General features: G+C 54.8%; 1 protein-coding gene across 1 annotated transcript in view; it reads left to right on the forward strand.

Moving 5' to 3' along the window:
• The first annotated feature begins 1,317 nt into the window (after nucleotides 1–1,317).
• RNF212 (ring finger protein 212) overlaps nucleotides 1,318–23,417 on the forward strand; it is a 32,049-nt gene continuing 9,949 nt past the window's right edge. Inside the window, exons 1-9 of the mRNA XM_045985402.1 lie at nucleotides 1,318–1,426; nucleotides 4,593–4,654; nucleotides 11,850–11,924; nucleotides 15,489–15,545; nucleotides 16,095–16,153; nucleotides 17,817–17,869; nucleotides 17,970–18,030; nucleotides 19,039–19,084; nucleotides 22,225–22,288. Of these exons, the coding sequence (XP_045841358.1) occupies nucleotides 1,318–1,426; nucleotides 4,593–4,654; nucleotides 11,850–11,924; nucleotides 15,489–15,545; nucleotides 16,095–16,153; nucleotides 17,817–17,869; nucleotides 17,970–18,030; nucleotides 19,039–19,084; nucleotides 22,225–22,288 (586 nt within the window). The remainder of the gene's footprint in view (nucleotides 1,427–4,592; nucleotides 4,655–11,849; nucleotides 11,925–15,488; nucleotides 15,546–16,094; nucleotides 16,154–17,816; nucleotides 17,870–17,969; nucleotides 18,031–19,038; nucleotides 19,085–22,224; nucleotides 22,289–23,417) is intronic.

Here is a 23,417-nt window from a genome sequence, read left to right on the forward strand (position 1 = left end):
ATATGTAAACAGTACAAGATTATTGAGATAGTTCACGGTGCTTTTTTGATATGAACAAGCGTGTGCTGCACTCAAAGCACAGGTCAGTTTGGCCCAGTCACATTTCAAGGGCCCAGTGGTCATGTGACATTCACAGCTAGACACTGGACAAAGGGAGTACACCCTTTCCCACCACTGCATTCCCCTCCGTAAAAGCCATTCTGAACCTCTGCTTTCTCTACTTCCCTGCACAAGGGCACCCTTGCCCACACAAGAAAACAGCCCGGGGTTTCTCTGTATCACGTTTTCTCACTTGGCCCCAGCGGGCCACCTACATGTGGATGGAGATTCTGCTCCCCAAGCCACAGAGGGCACCATCCGTGGAGCGCCACTGTGAAACATTAGGGCCATCAGTTTTCTCTAGCCGTCCACTCTGCAATAAGAATAAGCTGACTGGAAGTGGCAAAAGCAGCACCAGGAGTCCCTTTCCTCAACACCACCTGGCCAATGTCTCCGACAGGGAACGCTGCCCCCCCCCCCCCCACACACACCCAGGGTCCAGCTTTTCATGCACAGGGCAGGTCCTCAACCTCCACCCGGCCAGTGCCCCCAGACAGGGAGCCCCCAACCCCACCCCGCGTTCAGCCCTTCTCACGTGCGGCCCTGACCCGGCTCGCCTCCACCAAAAGCTGCAAACTGCAAACCGTCCTGCCCAGTCCAGTCCCCCCGCCTACCCCGCCGGGTCTGCTCTGTCCTCCCGGCTCCCTTACCTCGGTCTGCCCAGGTCCCCTGGCTTCTGGGGTCAGCCCAGCGTCTGGGCCCTGCTCCCCACCCCCATTACGGAGTGTGCCTAGGGCACACACTGTCCCTCAGCAGTCACGTCCGTGCTCCCAAGCCCTCCGCCTCATCTGACCCCTGCGCAGCCCACCGCGGCTTCTCGAGGCAAAGAGGGCGCCACCCCGCTCTGCGCCTGTGCCTTCCCGGTGTGCCCATGTCAGCCAGGACGACAACACGCTGCCCGTGGACGAGTCCCGGAGGGTTGCAATGATGGAATGAGGGAGACCCGGCCCTGGAGTGCGTGTCGCTCCTCAGCACATGCAGCAGGAACAGCCTGAACAGCCTGAGGCGAGAAAAATCTTATTCACAGCACACAAACCCTGCCCCATCCGGTTGGTACCTTCCAACACAGGTTTTGGCGGGAGTGGCGGTGCTCTCCTGTGCGCAGGCGCGGGCGATCAGCTCCAGTCTGCGCAGGTGCAGAGGCTCCGGAGGCTGCTTCCGGGCTGCGCGTGCGCTGCGCCCGGGCGTGGGCGGCGGCTTGTGGACGCCGCGTCGGGTATGGCCAGCTGGGTGTTCTGTAATCGCTGCTTCCAGTCACCGCACCGCACGTCGTGCTTCAGCCTGACCAACTGCGGCCACGTGTACTGCGACGTCTGCCTGGGTGAAGGTGAGGGCTGGCTGGGCTGGGCAGGGGCGCCCGGCGGGGCCTGCGTCCACCCACCTCCGGTGCGGGGACGGAGCCATAGCTGGTGAGGGGCCGCGGGGGCTGGCAGAGCGCAGTGGTCATCTTAGCGCCGGGGATGCGGCACGCGCTGACCTTTCGGAAGGCAGCGTGAACCTAGACCCTGGGACGAGGATGCTCTGAAGGACCAGGGCAGGGCCCAGGGGTCGCGTCCTCACCTGGCCTCACGTGAGGGTGCAGCGGGGTGGCAGGGGCCCTAGGGTAGAAGGAAGTGTGGACGGGCCTGTGGAGCTCGGGGGGCTGCAGGAGTGTTGGGAGCCAGGTAGGCCAAAGCATGCCTGCAGGGAGCCCTGTCCAGGATGGGACCATTGTTTGAAGCAGGAGACATGATCGCAGGTGTATTTTTCTTTTTATGAGATGTTCTTCTTGAAGTATAAAAAAGAAAAAGTGCGTGAATGCAAAGCAAAGCACAGTGAGTTTTCCCAGAGTGAATTTACCTGTGAAACCAGCTCCCAGAGTACAGCAGTAGCCTCCTCAGAGGTCACCACTGTCCTGATGTCCATCAGTGCAGCTCACCTGACTGATCTGAACACTCAGCAGGAGGACCTCTGTGCTGCAGGAGCTCCTTCTGTGTCCAGGGGTGAGGCTCCCGGGCCCACCCTGGACACTGAGGGTCTTTGAGAGCGTCCAAGGGGAGAGACTGTGGAAGCAACTGAATATACAGGTCTGGGAGTCAAGACAGGAATAGGTTAGGGAATTGGCATATAGATAATAATCGAAGGTGCTGGGTGAGGAGAGGGTGAAAGTTAGGACATGGCTTCACCTGGGAAGAGCATTTCTTAAGCTAGGCCAAGGTAGGAGGAGGCTGCAGGGAAAAGAAAGCAGAGCTTGTGGACTTGGCATCCCAGGGCAGAGTCAGAATTGGAACCTCCCACAGGAGTTAGTGGCATGGGTTAGCTTGGGTGAGAACAATGTAGACAGGCCTGTGTTCACAGTTTTGGGGACTTGGTTCCTGTCCTTGGGCAGGCGATTCCCATGTACCTCTGGCTCTTGAAGCACATTCCAGTAGCCCAAGTTCGTTCCTCCAAAAAGCCACTGATGCTGGGACACACAAAAAGCAGTGGAAGGGCTTGAGGGCTCTGGGTGGAGCACTGACCACAGCTCGTTAGGTGTTTAATGATCATTACTCAGGGATAAGCCCTCCCTACGCTTTGGTATACACTCTTGCAGATTTTCTCCTACAAATATAGATCTCTACAACAAAAATGGGACTGTGTATATACCAGTTAGTTACCTGAGTTTAATAGGCATGGACCTCCTTTCACGTTAAAGTAAGTCTGTGTCATCAGTTTTAAGGCTGCATTTAGTTACCATACCATGATGTATTTAATGGATCCACTCCTAAGAGCTCTGCATGTTTTCTAGTATTTTGCTATGAAGCACCACTCATTCACTTGTGTGTTGTTTTCCTTTGGGATATCCAGAAGGGCGGAGGTGCTGCTGTGGGGCGTGTGTGATAGAACCAGCACTTAGGACCAGGCACCCCAGAAAGCTGGCTGTTGTCCCCAGCATGGATGACTGGTATTTTTGTCTCATACATTAGTGGCAGTCTGCGCTTTTGCCAACTACTCATTTGGGCCCCTTTACACCTTTTACTGGAGTGCTTATGTTTGATAGGTTTGTAAGCACTGTTTGTGTCAGTTTGCCTGCCCATCAGCTGCAGACGGATCCTCTCTTTGTCAAGTCTCTTACTTTCCCCCCCTCAGTGCAACCCGTGGATTTTTAGGAGTCATCTTTCATCTCTTACTCCATGGCTTCTGGCGGTAGCAGTGCTCCAAGGGATCTCCTGGCTCTGTAATCCCCGGAGAGACGCAGATGGCAGGAACATACTGCTGAGGGTGGGTGCTTTCAGAAGAGGGCCACTTGAACGTGTTTGTAGGGATGGAGACAAGGGGACAACTCCAGAGACTGTTGGGAGGGAACACAAGGACCCCATTGTGCATGCTATGGGGATGAGATGATGAGACAGAGGAAGAAAGCAGAGGGAGTTGAGTTGTTCTGTGGTGAGTGGAGGAGAGGCAGGGAAATTGAGGAAGTTCATGAGTCTTTGCTTGGTAAAGAGCAAAGGGGGGCCTGTTTGAACACCCACCATAGGGAACTGGCAGGGGAACACCCAAGAAAAATGGAGGGTTGCTCGGCAATGTTGCAGGTTCGTCAGTGCTGGAATCAAGTCTGTGAATCCACTTCCCAGTTAAGTGACCTTTTCCCCCTGGTTCTTAGCTGTACTGGACCAGAAGAGGGGGAGACAGAGAGACCGGGGTTCAGGCTGGGTGGCTGCTTGGAAGGACAAGGATTCAGTATTGACTGGCCAGCTCTGGGGTCCAGGCTGGCTTGTGAGAAAGGGAAGCTCAGATGTGTGGTGATGGGGCAGAGCCCAGGATGAGGGGCCCTGGTGCCCCCACTGAAGTTTTCCAGTGACACTGTGTGCTCTGGTGCCACGTGGGGGCAGGTGAGGCAATGCAGGGTTGCCCTTAGCAGCCAGCCACACGGAGGAGCAGGTTCTCCAGGGGATGACAGGAGTGTCATGGAAATGAAGGTGGTGCAGTAGGTGGGTCTGGGTCAGAGACCCTGGGGAAGAGCAGGTGGGGAGTTAGCCTGTGCTTTCAGGCCAGGCGCCGCCTTATGGGCCCAGCAGCCCAACAGATACCATAGAGTGCGCTCCTGGGAACTGACTCAGGTGCTGCCAAGGTGAGGCTGGAGGGGGCGGGCGGGGCGGGGGGGGGGGTGGCTGAACAGAGCTTTTACTTATCTCTTGGATGGCATGGAAGGAGCTATTTTCATTTTGAATAACTGAACATTTTAAGGTATCACTACAGAGTCTCACTGTAAGAAAATCTGAGATGGAGTTAAGTTTGAATATTGTTGATCTTCATAGTTACTATTTGGGGGCATATTGGCAGAATAGGAAAAATGGATTATTGAATAAATCTTTTCAACTCTGTCCACATGCAGTCTTTTCATTGTCTGAGCGTGGAAAATGTAAGTATTCTAATCCTGTATGTTTTTTAAGAAATACTGTAATTTGAAGTGTGCACTTATATTCAGAAGCACTACTCACTATAATATACTAAAGTTTGTGTTTCTCTTACAGGTGGCAAAAACAAGTGCTTGATTTGCAAAGTCCCTTGTCGCACAGTTTTCCTTTCAAAACATGTAAGTTGAAACATGTATTATCTAAATATTAATCAGTGTTTTGTTTTTAATTTGAGATTCAGTTTTCAGTCATTTGGGGGGGTCTGAAATTTTCTTTCATTTTGCTTTATTAATTAGAAGATCTTACAAGATTTCTGAGTAAAGCGCAATTAGAATTTGGTTTTGAATACCTCACACAACTTTCTTAACCATACATTTTTTCCTCTGTGAGTTTGCTGTGCTGTGTTCTGGGAAGTGAAGATGAGTTGAATAGTTTTCTTCAGCACAAGACAAGCTCTTTAAGAAGGTGATCGAGTTTCCCTGGGGATCATAGCTGATTAAGAGGGTTGGAGGAAAGTAAGTTTAGGGGTGCTTACTGTTGCAGTAGGCTTAAAACAAAGTCTGCCGTCCTCTCTATGAAATACTTCTGTTTCATCTGTTTGCTTTAAACTTAGTTACAAATAATTATTCTCTTTATACTTAGGTTCTAAGATACTTATTTGATCTGATGTTTTCATCTGTAACAATCATTTTTTGCTGATTACAAATACAATACAATGTCACACAAGACTTAAAAGATACAGAAAATCATAATGGAGAAAAATCCTGTCTCCCACAGATGTCCACAAGCAGGAGTATAGTTCCTGCACTGTGTGTTACTGTGACTTCTTTCTACAAAATGGTGTTTTCTCAGTTGACTTGGTATTTTTGGCACACCCGCACTTTGGAAAGACTGCACAGTATTTCACTGTTTTCCAGGGGAAGAGGTAGTTTTTCTCTGTTTCAATCTTACTGTGAATATTTTTTTTACCGTATTTCTGTAGCATAAATTCCTAGGAGTGGAAAAATAAGGGCACAGATTTAAGTGTTTAAACTTAATAGAAAGCACCTTATTTCCCTTAAGAAATGTACCATTTAAACCCTCAGCCACAGAGTACTGCTGGTCGGGCTTGACTCTGAGGAAGGGGCACCCTGGCCTTCCCCTGTCCTCCTGGGCCCTACGCTCTGTTCATTTATTTCTTTTCTTTTCTAGTAAGTGTATTCAGGGCAGTCTGTTTCCTTCTGTTGTACATCACCTCGTGCATCGCTTTTATCATTTCTAGATAGTCTTTTTTTTTTTTTAAGATTTTATTTATTTGACACAGAGAGAGAGATCACAAGTAGGCAGAGAGGCAGGCAAAGAGAGAGGAGGAAGCAGGCTTCCCGCTGAGCAGAGAGCCCAATGCTAGGCTTGATCCCAGGACCCTGAGATCCCGACCTGAGCCAAAGGCAGAGGATTAACCAACTGAGCCACCCAGGCACCCCTCTAGATAGTCTTTAATCTCTCTTTTAACTTCTTTTTCGACTCGAGAATTATTCAGGAGAGGGGTGCCTAAATGGCTCAGATGGTTGGGCATCTGAGGTGATGATCCTGGGGTCCTGGGATGGAGCCCCATGTCGGGCTCCCTGCCCAGTGGGGAGCCTGCTTCTCTCTCTGCCACTCCCCCCTGCTTGTTCTCTCTCTCTCTCCCTCTCAAATGAATAAAAATCTTTAAAAAAATTATTCAGGAGAATGTTCCTTAATTTCTAAGAGGTTAGATTTTATCTTCTCTATCATTTTTGTGGAAAATTTTTAATTTTATGTCTTTATGACCAGAGAACATGGCCATATAGTTAGTTTTTTTCGTTGTCAGGATTTCCATTGTGGCTTACTACATGGTAATTGTTAATGTTCTACATGTACTTGAAAAAGTATGTCTTCTTTGTTCTCTGTGCGTGTGAGAGAGAGAAGTCATTCACGATTTTGACGCTACCCCACACACCTGCTTTCTGTGGGCACTTCCAGCAGTCTCTCCAGGATGCCACTTCTCTGTTTTCCACGGGCCACGTGAGCACCTTCTGCCATGACACCTAACAGCCATTCTTCCTGCGTTCCCTCCTGCTTCCTGGAGCCAGAGGGATCTGCAAGCACGGGTCATGTGCCCCAACTTCCCAGGAGTAAAACCCTTGTTCCCTCATGCCCATGGCTCTGTGGCCTGGCTTCTGGTGGACACCTGGTCCCCTGGCCAGCGACTAACCTTCCACTGCTCCTGGGGCTGGGCCGCTTCCACCTTCTCCCTTCTCCACTGCCTTTAGGTCCCTGTGTATGGCTCTGTGTGACCATGACTTCCTTGACCTATAGCAGGAAGGACACCTGGTATCATGGCACAGTGTGTGTGCGCATATGGGAGATAAGTTCCACCAAACAACACATCCTTGATAACACATGCCGTGCCCTGATGGCTCCAGCTCTGACTGGGTTTTTTGTTTTTACAACCAAACACACTGTAACAGGCGAAGATGATTTCCTGGGGTCTGCTCCTTCTGCTCCACACATGGGGCACCATGCGTATTTGCTAGTTTGTCATGGAAAAGGACCATCACTGTCACACACACAGAATAGTACACCACCTTCTCTGTCAGCTGGATCGTCACGATGGAACAGTGCAGATGGAAGCTGGGGGGCCTGTGGGGACCTGGGAGGCAGGCAGGTTTATGGGATGGAGCCTCTGGGGAAAGCAGAGTGCAGAGCAGAAGGATGTGTGGACAAGAAGGGGGTTGCCATTCGACTGCAGTTCACTGGTTCTCCAGCAGAGATGGAGAAGGATGGCTGCCACAGGGAGGCCCGCGCCCCAGAGAAGCCAGTGGTGTCCGAGCAGCAGAGGCGGGGTGTTGCTGCAGGAAGGCCTGGGCCCTGGAGAAACCAGTGGTGTCTGGGACCTGGAAACCACGAGTGCTCAGGGCATTCATCCTCATGCCCGCTTCACTTACAGCCCTGGGGAACCAGGGGATGAGGAAGAACCCCCAGTGGGCAGAACTGGGAACTGGAGCTGGCTAGACCAGAGGTTCCCCTAGGCAGCAGAGGCCTGTCTGATGAAGATGAAGATGGCCCCAGGGCAGGAGGCCCAGGACACCCACCCACAGGATCTCCATGACTGCTATGTCCCTTGTCTTCCACTGACCTTTAAGAGGTAGATTCCGTTGTCATGCCCTAGGTCCCAGGCCCAAGGTTGCTTACGGTGGGGATGGGCCTACTCCCTAGGCTGCAGCCCAGATCAGAACCTGCAGGACAGGACCACTTGCCAGCGAGGACCTGGGTTTGTTACGCACTGAGAGATGGGGCTTTTGGGGGATGGTGACTTTTCTGTGTAAGGGAAGAGAGAAATTAGAACAGCAGACTGGCGTGGCTGGGAGCTGTCCTTGGCCCTGCTGCCCTTCTTTCTGGGCACCTAGCTATACTCTGTCTCCCCACCTGCTTCCTGTGAGCAATGCCACTCCAGGCCTGGCCCACAAGAAAATGTCCCGGAAAGCCCCCCAACTCAGCCAAGTGGATGCTGGTGACCCAACAAGGCAGAGCTGCTGGGCCCCAAGTAGAAGGCCATTCACCAAGCCCAGCCTTCTGCTAATGTACAGGTGGGAATTGTCCCCCTTAAGCCACTGAGGTTGGGAGCTGTCTGTGGTACAGTTAGCCTAAGTTAGTCTTTGCATGCCATGTAACTTTGGGAATCAATTTTTTTTTGTCAGTTTCCATATACACAAGGTCTGTTGGGTTTGCCCCTCATCAGTAATGTCAATAAAATGACGTCTCTACAATGTGGACTCCCTAGTCCACAAGGCTGACACACGTCCATTTTCTTCGATGTGCTCTCATCTCGGTGGTTTTCTGCACAGAAGCTGAGTGCCTCACTGTTAGCTTCGCCCTCCGGTATGATGAGTTGGGTTGCTGCTGTACTCATTTCTTAAAATGTTGTCTCTTTATTGCTGGTGTATACATACCAGTTGATCTTGTTTAATAGCTTTTATCTGGTGACCATGCTAAATGTAGTTACTGCTGTTGGCTGACTTGGAGCTTTTTCTGGACTCTCCCTGTGCACAACTGTGGCATCTCTAAATGTTTAATCTCCATGTCATTCCTCCCTTTCTTTCTCTCTGCCTTCTGTTCCTCATCGCACAGACTATGAGGAGACACAGTAGTGAGAGCAGGCGTCCTTTGTCTCTTCCTCGTTTCAGGATTGAGCTTCCAGCAGTTCGAGTAGTCATGTGAACCTGGGTTTATTGCTGAGCATTTTTATCATGAGCAGTGTTGGATTCTACCAAGTGGTTTTTCTATAAATGTCAAGGTTATCATTTGATTTTTCTATTTTATTTTGTGATATAAATTGTGTTTATTTTTAGAATTTTAAACCCACAGGAGAATTTGTTTAAAGATTTTATTTATCACTTTATAGAGTCAGAGCGTGTGTGCACATCTGAGTGAGGGGAAGGACAGAGGAAGAGAGAGAGGGTCTCAGGCAGACTCCGTGCAGAGCGTGGGGCCTGATGTGGAGCTCAAGCTCGTGACCTGAACAAAACCAGGACTTGGACATTCAACCAACTGAGCTGCCAGGTGCCCCTACACCCACAGTAGGATTTTGAACCTGTAACTTGGTTGTGAAGCAGTGTACGCAGAGGGATCTGGGGGCTGTGTACCTCCATTTGTGTGAGAAGCGCCCTGTAAGTCTCCTTTCTTTCAAGCCCTTTTCACGTTTTGGTGAATCAGGGTTTTGCTGACTTAATAAAAAGAGTTAGAAATTCTTTGATTTTTCTTTTCTCTGGCAAAAAAAAAAAAATTTAAGACTGGAGTCATTCAGAGCATGTATGCCAGAATTCATACCTGACACTGTCTGATCCTAGAAGGCTTTTTGTGGGGAGGTTTTTAACTAGAGTTTTAATTTTTCAATTAGGTATGGGATTCTTCAGAGTTCCTAATTCTTGGGTCAGCTTGAGTGGCTTTCTCTAGGGGTGTGTGCACTTCATGTGAATTTTCAAGTTTCTCATCAGTGTGTCTGCGGTCACCTGTATTTTCAATGTCTGTGAGATCTGTGGTGATGCTCCTTTATCATTGTGATAATAGTTGTTGTGCCCTCTCTTTATTCTTCAAAAGTCTTACCTGGTTTTATTGACTTTTTGTCAGTGTTCTCAGAGAACTAGTGTGTATCTGCACTTTACATTTGTTCTTAGCTGCGTTCTTATTAATTTCCTTTTTTTTTCCCCCTTTGGATTTAGTCTGTTCTATAAGATGGGTGCTTCTGTCCACTTCCCTTTTGGCATTTATGCTACATGGTTAAGGCGCCCCTCTGTTTGCCCTTGCCTGCATTGTATGTGTTGGCTATTTTATATTTTTATTGTCTTTCACTTCGAAATAATTTGAAATTTCTGCTTGGTTATTCCCATGATCTGTGTGTTTTCTGAAAGTATATTGACATAGAAATATTCGGGGATTTTTAGTTACTTTTCACTGACTTTTATTGAAGTCTAATACAGAAAAGCACACAGATACAAGTGGCTCCAGGAATTGTTTGTGACCTGAACATATCCACCACTCGGACCGAGACAGGGTTCATTTCTGTGACCCCAGAGACTGCGGCGTGGCTTTGACGTTCTGAAGTCTAAGGTGCAGTATATCTTCCTGCTGACACAAGGATGTCAGACACTTCTGCCCCTGGCCCACTGTTTCGTATCTTCCACAGTGTTGGTGCATGGTTTCATTGTGTCTGCATGGAGCCCAGCAGGGTGGCTAATGTGCAGTCACAATTCTGGCCTGGGGTTACCCCACATTCCCCTTCTCTCATGCTCCTTACTGGCTCCTGAACCCCCTGCTCCCACCAAGAAACCATTTCCTACCTGAAGGCAGTGCCTTCTGTTGGTGACAGATTCTCTGGTTTTTGTTTGTCTGAAAAGGACCTCCTTTTTTGTCTCCATTTTGAAGTATATTTTCACTGATCTTAGAATTCTTTAATGGACATTCACGTTTTTTCGGTGCTTTGATCCTATTTCTTCTTTGTCTGTCTTCTTTCACAGCGTAGCTATCCTGTGTGTGATGACAGGCGTCTGCAGAGTTGTCCTGCTTGGCTTCACAGAGATCCCTCACCCTGGGCAGTGGGGGCCTTTGTGAGACTGGAGAACCACTGGCTCCTCTGTCCCCACAGCCTCCTGGGCCATTTAGGGACTCTGCCACGTGCAGAGTGATTGACTCTTCTCACAGAAGGCAGTGGGCCCTAACAGATCAGTGATGGCATTCCCAGGTGCTTGCATTTCTGGTCCATGGAGCTGTTTGTTTAGTCCGGGGTCGTCTGTGTATGTGCAGTGTGTCTTTCTAGATGGGCGTGGTCCCCACTTCCTGAGCACCAGGCTTGGCCATGCTGTTTTGGGGACACTCCGCATGGCCCTTTGGGAAGGCACCCTTCCCGCTGGCCTCGCTCAGAGGGTCCAGCCACGTGCAGGGCTGTCAGGTCTAGCCACTGCAGGGCAGGGCTCCCATGAACCTAGAGGCCCTGGGTCCTGTCTGTGGGCCATGCACTCCCCATGGCTGGCCCCCACGCAGTATTGTGCGGGGCCCCCGGCTGTCCCGACGCCATACCAGACCCTCATCTCCCAAAGCCAGACCTGGTCCTGGCCCCTCCGCATTCCCACCAGAAGGCCCTGGCCCTTCAAGGTACAATCCCCAGTTTCTAACACTGACCTAATTTAGTTCCACTGTTGTTTTAGTGGAGCTTGGGGGCACAGATGGCCCCCAAACTGCCATCTGCCATCCTTACATTCATGACTTGCTTACAGTCTAGACCAAAGACCAGACAGGGAGGTCGAGCAAGGCTCTTCTGCACGTTTTCAGTCAGGCGTGTGTCCGTACTGTTCCGTGTGGTTGATAGCCATTCCTCACAGATTCCTGCGGCAGGATGGCTGCCGCCCGGGCTTTATGCCATTGTGTTCCAGGCAGGAGGCAGGTCTGCATTCGGGACCAGAAGCAGGCAGACACCGTTTCTTCAGCCCTTATGTTTTTAAGTAACTTGCAAGTACTTGTGATTGGTTGAAAGCTGTGGTCCTCTGCTTTTTTCCTTCTGAGTTCCATGTGCCTCCTCCATGAAAGCCTGGCTTTGGGGGTGTCCTTCCAAGGAGGGGTATGTCTAACGTCACAGATGATGTGACTGAGGCTACTCTGCACCCCAGGCGGGCCCCAGGGCCCTGTAGCACTGCCTTTCGGCTCTTGGACTGACAGACAGCCGCGGGTAGCCGGGACATGGGCGCCCCTGCAGGTTCCCTGGAGATGGTTTGTGTCTTCTGTGGCTAGTTCTGGGTGTAGAGGTGCAGTTTTGTCCCCGAGCTCTCTATGGCCGTGTTGGAAGCAGTAACACAGGCCCTGGCTTTCCTTCCCTTTCAGACTGATGCAGACATCCAGGCGCTCTTCATGGGCATAGACGGCCTGTGTAAGAAGTACTCAAGAGAGACCTGCCAGGTGAGCTCTGTGTGTGGTGCCACATCCTCAGCCTGATCCGGCCACAGTGGAGACTGTAGGCTGTGATGACCATGGAAGACATGGGTGTTACATGCTCTGGAGAGCAGCCCCTCCGGGGGTTTTCTGCCTTCACTGTGACGAAGCCGTCAGTCAGCTGTGTTCTGTTGTTTGTGATATGCCTTTGCTGTGTGCGGGGATATCCCTGTCCTTTTAGCCTCATGATCTGGGGCAGACCTGAGAGTTCGGGCCTGAAAGGGCCCCAGATCAAGGCTGAGGGTCCTTTCCAAGGGTCATGGTCCACACGGACATCTCCCCTGGCTCGCAGGGTGCCTGTCTTCCTCCCAGTCCTGCTCTGCTGTCCCCACCTGCCTCAGCCCCCATGTCTCCCCTGCCTCTCATCCTCCCTCTACTGTTGTGACCCCATGCTCACCCCATGTCCCACCCCAGAAGCCTGGCCTCCCACAGTCACTGGACAATGTGCGGGCCACCGTTCTGTCCAGGAAGCTGCTTAGGAGAGAAGGGAGCCCTCCAGCCCCAGCCATCCTGCTTCTCCCCGTTCTGTTAACATGAAGCCCCTATGGGCTGCCTCCTACCTACCCTCTGGGGCAGGAGGCCGAGTGGGGCACCAGCCGGGAGCCGCCTCCAGCCACGACCTTCCCTGGGGCAGCTTGCATGCTTGGTCCCGCCAAGAGGACCTGGAGCTGGTGAGACCTCCCCACCCCCTACTTCCCATGGCCGCTTTCTAGCTGCGACACGGCCAGAAGTCCCACAGTGTCACAGCCATCCCATCTACACATAGCCCCGTAGCCACACACAGATGTCCCAGAAGCCACCTGCGTTCCAGAGCTTGGGCGGTCTCCAGCCCATGGTACTCAGAACCACGGGCAGTCCTGTGCTTGGAAGAGTCTTGCCAAGGATGTGGCATCTCCAGAGCATTCACCTGTGCAGAGCTGGGCAGCGGGAGGCTGCAGAGGCAGATGCCAAGGGGCCTCCCTCACTCCTCTGGGCCACATGTCCCATGGCCACGTGCCTGTCTGTCCGGGTATAAAGTGGAGTTTCCAGAGGCTACACAACAGAATGTGGCATCATTATGCACATTGATACACTGGACTTGCTATTCTTGAAGGAATGGATATGTGTCATAAATTTCTCTTGACATTAATTTCTAGTGGGGTTAGCACTGACAGGGCAAAGCCGCATCCACAGTAACTTTAAGAGCGTGAGGCCATCCTCAAGCTGTGGCACAGGCCCCGACGATGGCAGACCCATGGCAGGTGGGTCCACAGAAGTGGCCAAGAGGTCACCCTTCCTGATCCAGCCGCAAAGAAGCAGAAACTTTTCCTTTCCCTGAGCCAGGGCTGGCCTGCGTCGGCTACTCAGAATGTGGACATGTGGCTGCCTCTCCAGGGGGACGGACCCACTGGGTAACAGGTATCTCGAGCCATCCTGCAGCCTCCCCAGCCTGTCACAGGGACCAGTACAGAGGACATGGACAAGCTCAGCTCCTGGTCTTGGCTTCCTCAGCCTCTGCACTTCATAAAAATCTCATGAGACAGGTGCCCCCCTCTGTCGAGGAGGGCACTCCTACCAGAGGAGGGCCATGGCCCTTTTACATTTTGTTTTGCTGGTTTCCATATTCTCCGCCTGGGTCAAGGCCACAGCCGCTCAGCCTGAGAGGCCGGACACCCCGGAGTCCCAGAGGCTGGCCCCTGCCTGGTACAGGTGGACAGCCTACGGCCCTGTGGATCCATGCTGCCCTTGGACTTGCTCCAGGCCCCTAGGGGCTTGGTGTCTGGTCCACAGGCCGCTCTCCCCAGCTCAGCTTAGCCCATGGTCTCGCTTGTGGCCTCACTGCCTTGTCTGTCTATGCCAGCCATGGAGGCCGGCATGCTTGCTCTCTGCCTGTACTCATTTATGAATAGCCACAGGCCCGCCTGCAGGCCCTGTGGAACCCCAGGGCTTCTGAGGTCAAGGCCCCACATACCAGTGTGGGCACAGCCCTGCTCCCAGACGCTCCAGGTAGGCCGTCCTGCGGTCACTTCCAGATGCTCCTGCTTTCTGTTTCTCAGAGTGGACCCTGCACCAGGACACGAGGTTGAGGGATCAGTGTGCGACACCCTCTTCCTGCCACGGGCACGGAACCAGTCGAGGAGTGAGACTAAGCAAACAGGCAGGGGGTGGGTCGAGCTCTGCCAGAGCTCCTACATAGCGTGCACAGTCCCCACCTCTGGTCCAGAACCTGCCAGCCCTTCCTTTCTGCCCCATACCATCTTGCCTCCTCCAGGGAGCCACAGGGCCTGAGAGGTGTGGCCGAGCATTGGGGACATTTCTGGGACATGGCCTCGTGAAGAAGATGTCCATGGGGGTGACACTGCTGGCCCCTTGTGGCACCCCCGCCACAGACTAACACTCCAGGCTGAGTCTGTGTCCATCAGCCCTTGTCCTGTGGAGCAGGAGCCCCATGCAGCATGTCCCCAGACCCCGAGGGCATGGAATCCCTGGGAAGATGAGAACAGGAAGAGGGTGTTGGTCACTCCTGACCGTGGCCCCATCTTGTGGAGGTGGCCTGGCTGGTAGAGGAGGCACTAAACACCTGCTGTGGGCTGGCCATCCTGTCCACCATGGTTTCTCCCTCGGTCTATCTAGCCCTGCAAGCCTGGGGACAGCGCCAGCTGTCCCTTCGTGTCCACCCACTAAGCACAGTCCTAGGGTGCACTGATGGGGTGTTGGCCCTAGAGGATGCTGACCTCACATCCCAGGCCCGCAGGAACACTACCTGGGACAGCGGCATCAGGCTTCAGCAGTCATGGTGTAGTGCTCCCAGAGGGGAGGCATAATTGTCTGGAAACTTCCCTTAGGGGTGCCTAGGGGGTTCCGTCAGTGAAGGCTCTGCCTCAGGTCGTGATCCCGGAGGCCTGAGCTCCACCACCCACATTGGGCTCCCTGCTCAGCAGGGATCCTTCTTCTCCCTCTCCCCCTCACCCTGCTGGTCCTCTTGCTCCCCACCCCGACAGAAAAATACAACAAATAACAAGAACTTTCCTAATGTGGGATGGCTCTTTCCGCCCTGAGTCAATCACAGATCGTGGTTTCTGACTCAGTGTTCTTGGGAGCCCCCTGCGGATGTGGAAGTTGGGCCTTCTCTAAGCGGAAGAGCAGAGGTGGCACTGGTCCCGGGTGCAGCAGGTCCTGGGGGTCTGGACAAGGTCCCTGGGCTCTGTTTCACGCTGTGCCCTCCCCGGCCAGCCTTGTCCAGAGAGTCCCCGTGGGTGCTGTTTGGTCAGGAGGCCATCCCATGATCCCGTTGCTATGCCCACTGGGTTGTGTCCTGTGCCATGGCAATACCCTGAGTGCCACACAGTGCACAGGCACCGCTACACGCACCACATGACTGCACCAAGCTCTGCCCTGGGCACAGGGTGGCAGGGGCCAGGTGGTGGGCAGGGCCGTGGGGGAACGGAGCGTGCTTGTACCTGCACCAACGGCCCCTGCTGGCTCCCGGGACAGTGTGCGTGGTCGCGGCCCCGTGCCAGTGCCGGCAGCTGACATGCGTTCTCTGCTCAGATTTCAGAATTTCAAGAAAAGCACAGAAAGAGACTCTTGGCCTTCTATCGAGAAAAGGTAACTCCCCTGACTTGCTGCCTCGTGAGCCCAGGTTGGGGGGCCCAGGGCCAGCCCCTGTCCTCCTGGCCCACGCCCCGGCACAGGTTCCCATCCGTGGTTGGCCCTTGGCCTCTTGGGGGACCCGGCTGCGGTCACAGGTTAGTTTCCCTGTGGAACACCAACACTGACCCGTGAATGTCCCTGGAATGCCTCAGGCTCTGTCCACACAGTGCTGCTAGGAGGTCGCGCTGGGGGACGCTGATAAAAGGACGTTTGAGACGCCTGTTTGCCCTATAAATGCCCTCCTCCACACAGAGGGAGAGCAAAGCCTTGGTGAAAGCGGGTCTGAAGTGTAGATGGAGGGCTCGAAGCAGCGCCGGGGCGAGACCACTTGCTGAGGCTGGGCCACCCTCCACGACTGCCCGGACCACTTCTCAGCGCTGGCTCCTGGGGGTCCTAACAGTCTGCACATGGGGCTCATGTGCCGTGTCCACCACGTTCTGACTCGTGGCTTATGACACCCAGAGGGTCAGCATGTCCTGATAACTGGAGTCTGATTGTGTTTAGATCACAAAGCTGGAGGAGTCCCTTCGGAGGTCAGCGTTGCGGATGGAACAGCTACAGGGGTGAGTCCTCCCCACCAGCGCACCCAGGGCAGCTGATGGCTGTCCACTCAGCTGAGACCAAGTAAGACCTTGTAACCGAGGAGGGAAGAAAGAGCCCTTGCGTTTGCTAGCAGCGTCTGTCAGAGTGGAGCTGCAGTGGAAAGGGAAAGGAGACATGAAAACACCTAGGGGGCTCCCGGTGTGTCCTGGGGCAGAGGGGTTCTGCAACCAGGCCCTGTTGGACCCCACAGCCCACTGGCCTCCCCCTGCCAGGAACCATGGCACCTGTGACGGTGAATGTGGCAGCCCGTGTCCCCATCAGTGTGGAGCCCACAGTCCTCCTAGGGCAGCATCCACACGGCCCCTGCATGGGCCACAGCTCCTTCTGTTCTGTGAGATGGACTAGGGTTCTGTTCGGTGTGTTAACATGGGGATTCTTCAGAAGTCCCAATTTGCGGGTCACTCGTTCAGTTAAAGTCAGTGGCTCTGGGGAGCTGCTGTCTACCCAGCTGGTCGCGTGTGCAGAGGTGACCCACGCACTGGCTGATGGATGCTGGCTGCTGGGTTGCACCGGGCAGCTGGTGGTCACACGGTCAGTGCAGGGCCTGTCTGGGCTGAGCACCAGGGTGAGGGTGTGCTCTGGGCTCTGCATACTCCGCGGAGGTCACCCCGGGCTGGCACAGCTTTCAGTGCTCGGGAAGGAGGGTGAGCATAGCCTCAGAGATCCTGCGAGCTCCGTCCAAGTCCAGGGAGCGGCAGAGAGGGCAGTGTGCCCATGCAGGGTCACTCAGATTGTTCTTCTTGGTGTATAAGCAGCTTCCTTTCTGGGGAACCCGCCCACTGCCGCAGTCTCTCCCGGGCTGCCCCTGGTGCTCCTGTCTCTGCAGCCCCTGGCCCAGCTTCTCTGCTCAGCTCTGCGCTGCACACCTCTTCTGCCTCACGTTCATTTTGGCTGCTCAGTTTTGCATTCCTAGAAGGTTCCTAGTCATTTTCCCTACTGTGGGGTCATCTTATCTTCGTCCCCGTCTTCTGTTTGGGCACATGACAGGCTGTGTGTCTCTCCCACCCCCAACCCCTGCGAGTCCAGATCCTGCCTGTTCTCCTTGGGCTCCTGCTTCAGGTAGGGCCCTTGTGGCCTGGCTGGGGTGGGGTGGGCTCGTCCTACTGGCTCACTGTGCGTGTCCTTGGCTTGGCCTGCATCCTGGAGGGAGGACACCCTCCCCCAGACCACTGCCCGCGCACGAGGAACAGAAGTCGTGCAGGATGGTGGTCACTGTGGGGGAGTTTCTGGGTTGGCTCTCACAACGCTGTGTCCTGGGGAGGCCGGCCCCAAACAGACGTGTGTTACGATGTCTGTAAGCAGTGGCCAGTGCCCTCGGAGGTGCGAGGTCCCCACAGCGCAGATGCTGACGTCCACCTGCTCCCAGCCCCTGGTCACTGAGTCACTTGGCAGGTCCTTGTCCAGTGCCTGCTCGCTCCCAGCTCTGGGTACTGGCAGGTCTGAGCCAGCCATAGGCCTTTTCTCAGGGCCTTCTCTGGGTGGAAAGTGTGACTGGCAAGGGACGGGGGGCCAGGCAGACAGGGAGCATTTGGCTGAGTTTGTCCTCTTCTGCTTCAAACTGGGATGATTTATGTGGGAATAAATGTTTAGGGTTTAATTCACACCTTCTCTCCATCTGTTCAGGATGAGATTGTCACAGCAAACAGCTTTCAGTGCAATAAAAACTCCAGTTTCAAGTAAGTATCATGGGGCTTGAGCAGGGAAGGATGTGAAGAGGCATGCAGCAGGGTTGGGGGAATGCGGCCTGATGCTCAGACCCCTCCCTCCCCCCAACAGCTCCCTCAGCAAAGCCAGATGGACACCTGTTCCTGCCCCCTGACACGTCAGCCTCTGACAGGTGTGTGCCCAGTGGGAACAGCTGAGGGTCCCTGAGAGTCACAGACCTGACCAGTCACACAGCCCTTCTGGCATGCCCCCAGTTTTCCACCCCCCATCCCTGCAAGTGCCCTGATGCTGGACAGCTCAGGGGATACTCAGCTCAGGACTCAGGAGCTTGCCCCCCTCAGGCTCCTCTGTGCCCTGCGGAGCCTCAAGGGCACAGCCCAGAATCAGGTGTGCAGCCCAGGCTGGCCCCTCACATCTCCATCCCCACAGCCATAGTGATTGGTTGGGGGCAGTCCTGCACCCACTCTGAGCTGGTGGGTGTCGTCCCTGGGACGCTGATCTGGGACCAGGATGGCCAGGCAAGGGGAGGCACTTGGAAATGAATCCAGCACAGACAGAAACAGGACAGGAGACTGCAGCCGTGCTGGTGGCACCCCTGGGGACCCTGACTCGCCCCGGCAGAGGGAGCCACACCCCTCACCGTGGCTTTTCCCTGAGACAGTCAGGCTTGAGTTTGGGCACTGCACCTGAATGCACTCCGGGCACCCGGTTCGCTCCCCCACCCTTCCTTCGTCCTTTCTTCTGCCGTTTTTTTCCTACGGGGCTGCTCGGATGATACTCCCTGTCAGACATGGGGCTGAGATGTTGGGGGCTAACACTTACCAAGCACGTCTGTGTAAAGCATGTTGGTCAGGCGGGAAGCATTCAGGAAGCTAGATGAGACCTCCCAGCTTGCGTTGCAGGAGCTTTGGCCTGAGTTAGAGGGGCGCGGACTTGGGTGGCCCACTGAAGGAGGAGTGCGTGGGACGGCAGTGGAGCAGGGGCTCCAGAGCAGGCACAGGACCTGGAGGGGAAGTGCTCCCATGTGCATGTGGCTGACAGACTGTGGCACCCAGCAAAGAGCCGGACCCACAAGAGGGTGTGGCCATGACCCCAGCCCTGGGTTCGTGTCCTAGCCGGCGCGGTCATGTCACTGACAAGCTTCAGGCCCACTAAACGCATCCCACTGTTCACTTAACAGAGTGGAGTCCATGCAGGTTGACCATACTCCTTCCCCGGTGAGAAAAGTAAGTACCCGTGTCCCTGGGCTGCTCGTCCCCCACGCAGCGTCCTTTCATGGTTTTCCTTGGTGCGCAGAACATGAGCGTTCGCCTAACGCATGAATCGCGGCAGGGTCTCTTGTCGTGTGCTGTGCCGAGGGGAGAGCCCGCTGGGGTGTAGTTGGTAGCATAGTTCCTGGATGGCCCTTCAGGGAGCAGGGCCAGGACTGGCCGAGGGACAGGGAGCAGACAGGCAGGCAAGATGGAAGGGAGGCTGCGTCAGGCTCAGCCCCATCCAGCCAAGTACAAACGTGGAGGGTTTTGAGGAGCGCAGGAGAGAGACCGGAGCAGAGGAAGCTTGGGGCCCAGGCCTGGCCCAGCTCAAGGTGGGCCAGACTGCTCCCTACCCCCCGGCCAGACACAGCTCAAAAAGGGGAAGCTGGTCCCCAGAGGGAGGCTCCTGCTGCCCAGAGAGGGAGCGAGCGCGTCAGGAGAGTGGCCCAGTCTGGTGCGCACGGGCTTCTTGGTGTTGGGGCGTCATGGGTCAGGGGCACAGTGTCTAGTGCTTGTACGTGGCCTCCTGGTCGCCCTGTGAGGCGCGCGTGGGTGTTTGGGCTGCTCAGTGAGAAGTAGCACTCATTTCCAAGGGGGCCACCCTAGACCCATATTAGGGAAGATTCCAGATTCCAGGATGAGCAGGTGGGAAGACAAAGCTATTCAGAGCTGGACCGGAGGAGACACCCAGTGCTTAGCTCACGCCAGACTGTGCTCCCCACTCCGCCGCCCCACAGCCCATCACTGCAACCTACATCATAACCTGGACGGAGACTGGAGGTGCACTGCCTCCCACCCTCTGGGTCCTAGTAACCCCAGAGTCTAGACCCTGAGCCTCCCCCACATGTGGCCTTGTTTTGGAAATTGAAACTGACAAGACTCTATGAACTCACAGGTCGCTGGCAGCTAGAGCTGAGGGACCAGAACACAGGAAACCGTCTTGAAATTGCACAGTGAGGTGCTGGACTGGTGGGAGCACCTGCTGCCATCAGGGTGGGTGGGGGTCAGAGAGGCTCTGCACAGAGGTCTCCAGGACACAGGCTTCCAGGCTGGAAATGAGCCGCTGCTAGTGCATTCAGGGACAGGCCTCAGGCTGCAGTTTGCCCGGCCTTTGCCGGAGCAGAACACAGAGCCAACTTGTCTACTGTGTGGACCCCGCCAGGCCACTCCGGCCACCCTGGGAGCGGGTGCACACTGGGTGCACACGAGGGTGCCTTGGCCAGAGCTGCTGTGCGCACCCGGTGGAGGCAGGGTGAGCGCCATCTCCTGGGAGACCCAGGGGGGTCCCCCCCCCCCCCCCCCCCGCCCAGGGGAGCAGGGGCCACACCCTTTCCTCCAGTGTTGAGAGAACAGCACTCTCTCTGGTGGGTCAGGGCTATCATCTGGTGCTTTTGACAAGGTGAGTGGCCACGGCCACGGGGGAAGCAGAGTGAGGGCACCGCAGCCAGCCAAGGAGATGTCACCCCCACCACAGACCCTGCACAAGCAGCAGGGGCTCAGCCACCAGGGCCTGGCCTCTACCAGTCCTAGAGGGGCCTCATCCTCCCTGCCCCCGCTGCCCTGCACAGAGACAGGGAGCAAGCTGGAGCCTCACCAGGGGCGGGGCCTTCCCTACTTGCAACTTCCTGCCAGGGACTCACCAGCATGGAGTGAAGCTGTCTATGGCTCACGAATTCATGAGGAAAGCCAGCGGAATGTGAAAGCCCACTTGCATGTCAGCCATTAAGAATACAGAAGCAAGCGGGCTGACGGACATGCCACCAGCAGCCCCCACAGGGCACCCCGGCCAGGATGGGGCTGCTGTCACGTGACTCCAGGACCAGCAGCGGCAGACACCTGGGTAGGGAGCTTTGGACAGCTGTAAACCCCCAACACTGGGGAGTTGCACATCTTTCTAGAGTGTTTTATCTTCTCGCAGGAAAAGCCTTCGCTGAAGCAATTGTAAATAGAGGGGGAACATGAAGCTGTATTTGCACCCTCCTTTGAGCCAGGGCTGGTTGGCAGGGTGGCAGGGAGCCCCCCTGCAACTGCCTGCCCTCCCCAAGGGGTGCTCTCCTCCTCACAGGCATTGGCCACGCCCTGTTTTCTCTGTTTTCTGGTGAGCTCCTAGCCTCCCCGTAGAGGCCTCTGCCCTTGAGCCACCCACATGCAGCCTAGTGTGGGACACCTCCCTTGGGAGCCGTGGCTTCCTTGCCGGTCCAGGGCTGCCTGCTCTGCTCAGAATGGCCTCTGGCCTGGGATCTGAGAGGCTGTTGAAGTTCTGCATGCGCCTGAACACAGCAGCCAACATCCTGAGCCCAGGCAGTAACACCCCGTCGTGCCCCAGGAAACGGGTCCTCATCGGCCCTGTCCTGGTACCTCTGACTCCCTGTGCCCACACAGCCAGGCCGTCTGTGCTGCGGCCACCACGCTGGGCACTCTGGGTCTTTGTATCATTTTGGCTTCACCTTTTACCAGCTTGTCCTTAAAACAAATGAAAGTCCTTTTTTTAGCAGAAGCTAGGGCGAGAAAAGACAAGTTACCTGCTTGAATCCAACTCAGTAGTTTTCAGTCTTGCTCCATGATGATAATTTTTCTGAAGTTGCAAATACTCTGTCCATTGTTTAGAGCTGGATGGAAATGGGTGCCCCAAAATGAGGATTTAATCAGGATTTTAAAAATTTATGATATCAGGGACTCCTGGGGGGCTCAGTTGGTTAAGTGTCTGACTTGGTATTGGCTTAGGTCATGATCTCAGGGTCATGGGATCAAGTCCGCGTCGGGCTCTGCCCCCAGCAGGGAGCCTGCTTGAGATTCTCTCCTGTCCCCGACCTGGCTTGTGTGTGTTCTCTCTCTCTCTCTCTCTCAAAATAAATAAAAATCTTAAAACTTACAATGTCAGTCAAGGACTTGATTTTTCTCTTTCAAAATCCGTCAAAGCACTTAGTGGACTCTCCACGTGCTGGCAGCGGTGGGCTCCCTGGGGCCATGGGACGCAGTAGTATAGGGCCCATGTCCAGCCCAGGAGCTTGCCCGGCAGATGGAGACTAAGCAGTGTGTCCTTAGGAAATACAGAGAATCTCCCTCAGAAATGGCAGTACTGGAAACTGACTTGTTTTTTTTTACACACTTAGCCTGAAGTGGCAGTTGGCCCAGCAAGAATCTCTCTGATCAGTCCACCTCAGCACGGACGCATGGGTAAGTGGGGATCGCAGCATGCACACCCCAGGTCAGCACGCAGACCAAGCCACAGTCCCTGGAAGGAACATTTGATCAAACCAGTCAGAACCCACCCATGTCAGTAATGTCCTTCAACAATGTCAGCATGGGAGTGACCTACTCCCCAAAATGGTGTGGCTGCTGGGTCCACTACGGGATCTGGGCATGGTGGCCAAGTCCAGAGAAGCCTCCAAGCCCACCACAGACAGACCACACTCTGGTGATGTGCATCTCCTCTGGGCCTGGGACAAAATGGTTTCCTCACCACGTTTGCCTCGGGGGTTGTTGGAGTGGCTGATGGGTTTGGGAGGTGAGTGCCTATGCCACCCACAGGCTCGGACCCCGCCCTGCAGGGGTCTGGGTGGGCCCCTGGCTTAGCCCCTCTGCCGTTGCCCCCACCTCCTCACCAGCCCCCAGTGAGCTCAGGCCCATGGGGCGGACATTTGCAACTTGGCACTGAGCTTGCTCACCCTTGACCCCAGTTCTCTGCTCTCTGTCTCCTTTGCGCTGAAGGGGACATTCTAGCAGTGGCCTCAGAGTAGGACTGAGAGACACGGTGTGTGCAGACTCATCATAGCTGAGCTGGAGTGGGGGGCCTGCAGCACCTGTTCTGGGGGATGCTGGGGTGGCACCTCCCGTGTGTGGCTCTACCATTTCCACGGGGGGCACTGTTCCCGCTGGCCGGGCGGCCCCTCAACATGGCTGTTCAGCCCACTCACAGCCTCTTGTCCCCATTCCTTGCCTGCTGCTCCCATGCTGCCCACCTCAGGCTCATTGTGCCGGCTGGGAGAGAACTGAGCTCACGGATGCAGCCTCCCCCCCGCCTCCCAGGGATGGAGGCCCCCAGTATAGCTGGTTTATTCCCATGGGTGGACCTCCCTGCCACACGCTGGTGAGAACTCGTGACACTTCCTCTGTAGTCCTGCTCAGCGTCCTGGGATGTCATTTCTGGGGTGTGTGATGTGGGGCTCCTCTTACAGGCGGCCCCCCAGCCTAGCTGCTTCCTCAGCCTGCATTGCCCCTCCACCTCCCCCAGGGGGCTCTTGCCCTCATATCCACAGTGTGTCTGAGCTGTATGCCGGAACTCTGGTCCTCACTGCATTCTCTC

This window comes from Meles meles, chromosome 2 (assembly GCF_922984935.1).
Source record: "Meles meles chromosome 2, mMelMel3.1 paternal haplotype, whole genome shotgun sequence".
NCBI lineage: Eukaryota > Metazoa > Chordata > Mammalia > Carnivora > Mustelidae > Meles > Meles meles.